This window comes from Taudactylus pleione, unplaced genomic scaffold (genome assembly GCF_031769625.1).
Source record: "Taudactylus pleione unplaced genomic scaffold, aTauple2 ptg001060l, whole genome shotgun sequence".
Classification (NCBI taxonomy): Eukaryota; Metazoa; Chordata; class Amphibia; order Anura; family Myobatrachidae; genus Taudactylus; species Taudactylus pleione.
Genome location: NW_028285461.1, coordinates 1,706,529 through 1,713,005, shown reverse-complemented (window position 1 = coordinate 1,713,005; position 6,477 = coordinate 1,706,529). Strand labels below are relative to the sequence as shown.

General features: G+C 44.2%; 1 protein-coding gene across 1 annotated transcript; it reads left to right on the top strand.

The window, feature by feature from the left end:
• The first annotated feature begins 4,888 nt into the window (after window positions 1-4,888).
• On the top strand, window positions 4,889-5,020 carry SMIM38 (small integral membrane protein 38). Its single transcript, XM_088461499.1, has one exon. It carries the CDS (start codon window positions 4,889-4,891, stop codon window positions 5,018-5,020), a length of 132 nt encoding a protein of 43 aa, XP_088317625.1.
• Window positions 5,021-6,477: the final 1,457 nt, after the last annotated feature.

The following is a 6,477-nucleotide window of genomic DNA, read 5'->3' as shown; positions in this document are numbered from 1 at the left end:
GATAATCAGGAAGTGGGCGGTATTGCCCATAGATCTAAAACAGATTCTGTCATTTTTCCGGGCTCCCTCTTCTCTAGCCGGCGGTGCAAGTGAGTTGACTCTGTCGCTGTGCTAGAGTCTACTGAGCATGTGCAGGTCTCCGGGAAAATGGCCACCGCACCATTTTCCTGGTGATTTGTGCAGCACTGTTTCGGAACTCCGGAGCGGTACTACTAAAGAACATGGGTGCAGGCTGAGTGGTGTGGGCCCCACACAACTTGCACCCATCATAGATATGCCACTGGTCCTGGCTATAAGTAAGTGCTACAACCCTGCTAAATACAGCAAATGGTGCCCTGGATCCTCACCAAGATATTATTGGGAAAGAAAAAAGATTGGGGTCTATTTACTAAGCTGTGTTAGGAGATAAAGTGAACGGTAAAGGTACCAGCCAATCAGAGCCTTATGGAGCGTGGTGCGGCCGGTGCCTCCGCACAGGGCGGAATCCTCCAGCGGCACCGGCCACACACTTCCTGACGCTGAAGGTGTGCAGGAAGAGACCTCTGGCAGGGGTTTTGCCGGTGCACGAAGAACGGCCCTCCCTCCACCCCCTAGAAGCAAAGGTAAGTGCTCAGGGGGAGGAGGGGGGCGGAGAGGGAGCGAGAGGGGCGGTAGTGCTGCACAGGGTGCAATGCCATCCAGATATGGCACTGCAACCAATCAGCTCCTAACTGCTATGTCACAGGCTGTGTTTGAAAAATGGCAGCTAGGAGCTGATTGGCTGGTACCTTATCACCGTTCACTTTATCTCCTAACACAGCTTAGTAAATAGACCCCTTAGTAAAATGCATATGTAAAGTCCCATTTGTAAAGCACTGCAGAATATGCTGGGACTATATAAATACTTGTTAATAAATAAATAAAAGTGAAAAACATTTCATTTTGCTGTGAAACATAACTGGACATTAATGTAGATCAAAGATATATAATCTGATGTATAACACAAGAGACAGTTCTGCAGGCTGTTTAGTGGTTTATGCCACTAACATCCTGTACGTTTAATACACTGTATGACAGAACGAATGTTCTATCTTGTGCCGCTGTCTAATTGCCTGTTTATTGCAGTATTATTGCCTTGAAACACTTCTTCAAAGTCCCATTACCTCATTATAGCAGCATGGTTTTTCTATGGTATGCTTGACTATCACTGTGTACTGAGTGGGGATGAAATTCCCTGTAACCAATCATATCATCAGACTGCTCACAGCACCACAGTGTATGTCAGGAAATTAATGTGCTGATCTTATGAATGGCAACAATCGAGCCATTCTTATCATTGTGCATACTGTATGAGGACAAGGTGCTGCAATGTCAGCTGCAGGTGGCAGCACACTATAATCATTGACCACAGTAGTATGTGGAGATCCGTCACAATACCAGCTACAGACAACAGGTGGCAGTGCACTACAATCACTGACCACAGTAGCATGTGGAGATCCGTCACAATACCAGCTACAGACAACAGGTGGCAGTGCACTATAATCATTGACCACTGTAGTATGTGGAGATCCGTCACAATACCAGCTACAGACAACAGGTGGCAGTGCACTACAATCACTGACCACAGTAGTATGTGGAGATCCGTCACAATACCAGCTACAGACAACAGGTGGCAGTGCACTATAATCATTGACCACAGTAGCATGTGGAGATCCGTCACAATACCAGCTACAGACAACAGGTGGCAGTGCACTATAATCATTGACCACAGTAGCATGTGGAGATCCGTCACAATACCAGCTACAGACAACAGGTGGCAGTGCACTACAATCACTGACCACAGTAGTATGTGGAGATCCGTCACAATACCAGCTACAGACAACAGGTGGCAGTGCACTACAATCACTGACCACAGTAGTATGTGGAGATCCATCACAATACCAGCTACAGACAACAGGTGGCAGTGTACTATGGGCCTGATTCAGGTTGGATCGCAATGCCGTGTTCGCGTGCAACCGGCCACTGCGAAAATATGCTAATTAATGCATTCCAGGGCTGCCTACCCTCCTGACTCAGCCGGGAGCCTGTGGATAATCGGGTGCAGCTCCCGGCCCCCTGGGAAGGCAGGCAAGCCTCCTGGTGGCCGCCAATCCCCCGACCCCCCCCTGCGATTAACTGTTAAACCCCCGCAGCTGCAATGCGCGATTCATGCTGAATCTCGTGAATTTGGGCCTGCCCCGCTTCACAATGCCTGTATTATCGGCATTGTGTAGCGGGGGCGGGGACAAATTGACGCAATCGCATGACCCTGCCCCCATCACACCCACAAACTTCAGTCATCCACCGACCACGCCCTCTTTTGTCGGCCATGCCCCTCCTGCCCAACCGATCTGGCTGGTCCCTCCCGGGAAGGAGCAGCCAGAAAGTCGGCAACTATGAGGCATTCGCACTGCCGTCGCAGCACAAGATGCAGAGACGCCCAGCACTACATAATGCCACCCCCTTACCCTCTTCTCACATCCGTACTAATGTGCAAGTATGCAAAATCATCGGTAACATCGAGTAACATCGGAGCTGCACACACAATAGTGGTTGATCTGACCCTCCCGCAGACTTTGCTAAACTTCCTGCACACAGTGAGTATGGGTTTGCTGTGAATAATTTATGCACGCACCTGCAATGGTATTCGAACGCACTGACACGCCTGTGCTCGCATGACCACCCCCCGTCACCACCAACAAACGGCACTTCCTGTCAATCACTGAGTGATGGGTCTGCATACTGCCTGCAATCCCATTCCCGATCACAGCGCCTGGTTTGCGCACTTCGTCTTATACGCATGCGCACATTGCAAACATCGGCCGGCTGTGTGCGAACACAGCATTGCGATCCAACCTGAATCAGGCCCTGTAATTATTGTCCACAGCAATACTGCATGTGAGGATCTGCCACAATACCAGCTATAGACACCAGGTGGCAGTGCACTATAATCATTGTCCACAGCAATATGTGAGGATCCCTCACAATGCCAGCTACAGACACCAGGTGGCAGTGCACTCTAATCATTATTCACAGCAATATGGGAGGATCCCCCACAATGCCAGCTACAGACAACAGGTGGCAGTGCACTATAACCATTGTCCACAACAATATTGTATGTGAGGGTACGCCACAGTACCAGCTACATACACCAGGTGGCAGTGTGCTGCCAACACTGACCATTTCACAGTTTTTTGCACTTCCTCAATAAGGATTAGGAGACCTCCTCTGCTTGCAGGGCCCTCATTCCTACCAATCTTTGCATGTACAATTTAGTTTCTGTGCTGGTGCTGCAAAGAGTCATGTGTGGTTTGCCGGTTTATTACTTTTGGCTACATACAGTACTTCACTATTCTACATTCTCCAGCCCACCGCCTCCAGCATTATCCTCATGGTTCTATATTTCCCAACCCATCAGCTTCCGCGTGGAATCTCACAACCTGTCCACTCAGGAGTAAGCAGCTTGGCTGGTGCTGCACACAAGGATTGATGTGTAAAGAGAGCAGGTGGAGATGTTACCCACAGTAGCCAATCAGCTGCTAGCTATCATTTTATAGAATTAACTTGATAAATGATAACTAGAAGCTGATTGGTTACTTTGGGTAAAACCTCCACTAGTCCTCTTTAGAAGGTTTGACACCTCGTCCCCTATACGAGATAACATTGATACATCAATATTGTTATCTATATTGCCAAATAAACAGCATGGGGCTGCTTACTAATAAAGACCAAAAATCCTGCTGCTATAAAAAAGTATGACGTCTTTACAGAGCTAGTTCCTCTTTAGTAACATTGTCATGATCTACTCCTATGGCAATTACAATGAGTGAAACTGCAACTGATGGGAAAACCTAAACCACATGAATAAATACATTATAGTCTATGTATAAGTACAAATATGCCTTCATCTGTAGAACCTACTAGGTCATTTTATTAGTTTAAAGTTGGAGTCACTGTTGAAGATCGAGTTGGCTAATTTGGTTGATAAATTAGCTTGCTGCCCCCTTAATCAGGTCCAAACATGCCATCTGGCACTACTTGCAAGTGACAGAAGAGCCGCTGGGCTGATAGGGCGTTCTGGCCTCCCAAAAGCCTGGACTGGCAGCTCCGCCTTCTGGCGCTTAGCCCAGCCAGCATGAAAAAGAGATGGGACATGTCACGAGGCCACACCCTTGTGAGGCATGGCCACACCCTTTTTCTTGTGCGTGCGCCGCAAGAGCGGGCAGTAAGAGATGCCTGGGTCGAATTACAGCCCCAATCTGCCCCTGCCCCGAATCGTGACTTTGCACAATCAAAACCTGGATGGCTGCTATGGATGATGGCCATTTGCATATATATCATCAAATGACCCTTAATGCCTTATTATAGCTCATCAAATGTATTAAATCATGGGTTTCATTGTTATTATTAATTAAAAAAAACAAAAAGGGATAACATTGTTAAAGGTAAAATAATCGTCAATAAATCATAAATAAAATTATTGTTTTTAAATGACTAATACATTTGTCTATTAAATGATACAAGTATATAAATGTTTGTTTAAAATAAAACAATACTGAATAAAATAAATATTTAAAAATCCATGTCATCTTTCTACTTTTATTTAACAAGGCATTGAGAAGTGATCCAAGTGTTGAAGCAGACTTCTCGACACAACATTTGACTACTGATGTCTGTTTGGCGTTAATCCCCAATGTATCATTCATGCCAGATCTGCTGACAAAGAACGGTGAACTTGAAGAGTCAACGTAACTTTTTACATCTACTCAACTGGTCCCAGAGTGCACATGGAAAGGTGTATGCAGCCTCAGGATATTTAATTTCAGCCCCACGGATAATCTCTTGTTTATTCCAACTTTTTAAGTCTAAAATGGAATCAGGAATCTTGGTATTTTTATTGGTAGTAATTATCCTATCAAGGTTTATTTTATGGTCCTGTCTAAGCAATTACATAGACTATAAACTTTCCAAACGATTCCCCAAAAGACCAAAAGAAAAATAAAATGGCTATAGCGGATACATACAACCATGCAGCCTATATGCCAGGGGAGTGTCTATAATGATGAAGTAATCTCTTTGTATTGGTTAATATATACAAAGTGTATACAATTTATAAGGGAGGAACATTAGAGAGGAATCGTAGCCATGGAAAGCATCACTAGGACAATTACAATCATCAAATAGCATTTGTGGAGAATAGTGTACCTACAATTGTATCTTCTTTTGAAAGGTGCCCCAGTTGTTTAGGGTCTGCGCTTATAAAGAGATAGGCATTATATATAGAATATTTTACCAATATCTCTTTATGATGCCCATTTATCAATGAGTTTTATCATACACAATGAGCTGTAAAACTCGTTGTGTATGATAATGGTGCTCCATCTCCTAACTGAGATCTATTTGAAAAATGACAGTTGGGAGCTGATTGGCTGGAGCACTATTTATCATACGCAATGAGTTTTAAAACTCATTGCATATGATAAAACTTGTTGATAAATGGGCCCCTATATACGTAGATTAGCACGCTGACCATTTTGTATAAACCATGATATATTTAAGGTACTTTATTGATCTGAAAGTATGGGCAACAAATTGTCACCACTTGTTTCCTAATTCCTAAAATATTTAGGGGTCTATGTACTAAGCAGTGATAAGAGACAGAGTGAAAAGTGATAAGTCTGTGATAAGGTGCCAGCCAATCAGCTCCCAACTGCCATCTCACAGGCTGTGTTTGAATAATGACAGTTGGGAGCTGATTGGCTGGTACCTTATCACTTACTTATCACTTTTCACTCTGTCTCTTATTACTGCTTAGTACATAGACCCCTTAGTGATATAAAAAAATCTGGTTTTATGCTGAAAGACTTGTAAGTGCTTTTTATTGTTGCTGTTACATTACATAATACTGCTTCTGCAGTGGGTAGCTGATGTGCTGACTTTTTTGACAAGAGGGGGGAGGGGTTGTTGTAAGAATATTAACCATTTTTGTTAGCTTGTCTCTTTTTTCTTGAGAGCCCTGCTGTATTACTACACCTCAAACTACTGTACACACTAATAGGCCTCGCAGACCGTCACGGGGTACATATTGTGGAAAGAGTCTATGAACTAGTTATCCAGTGTTTGTTTTTTTGATTCTAGTGTGACAGTGTGTCAGTAGTTGCAGTACTGGTCGCTATGAAATTTAGACTTTAGCTTTAGTACTGTAGTATATTATTCCAACCAGAGGTGCTGCTATTTTACTGGATTTTTGCGCACTGCAATCATTATTACCTGACCCAGCTTGCCTGAACCTCATGTTTATGTGACTTTGCTACCAGTGTGCAATCCTGTCTGTGTTCCTGTAACCTTGCTACCAGTGGAATACCCTTTAGTCTACTACCAGGTTGCACTATATGCATCCCTTCTGAGTTTCTGACCAGTTCCTGTATTCAGTCTATATCAGCAGATGTTTGCATTCCT

What these genes read in the sequence shown, in the direction of transcription:
- SMIM38 (XM_088461499.1), top strand. Translation starts at nt 4,889, where the DNA reads ATGGAATCAGGAATCTTGGTATTTTTATTGGTAGTAATTATCCTATCA.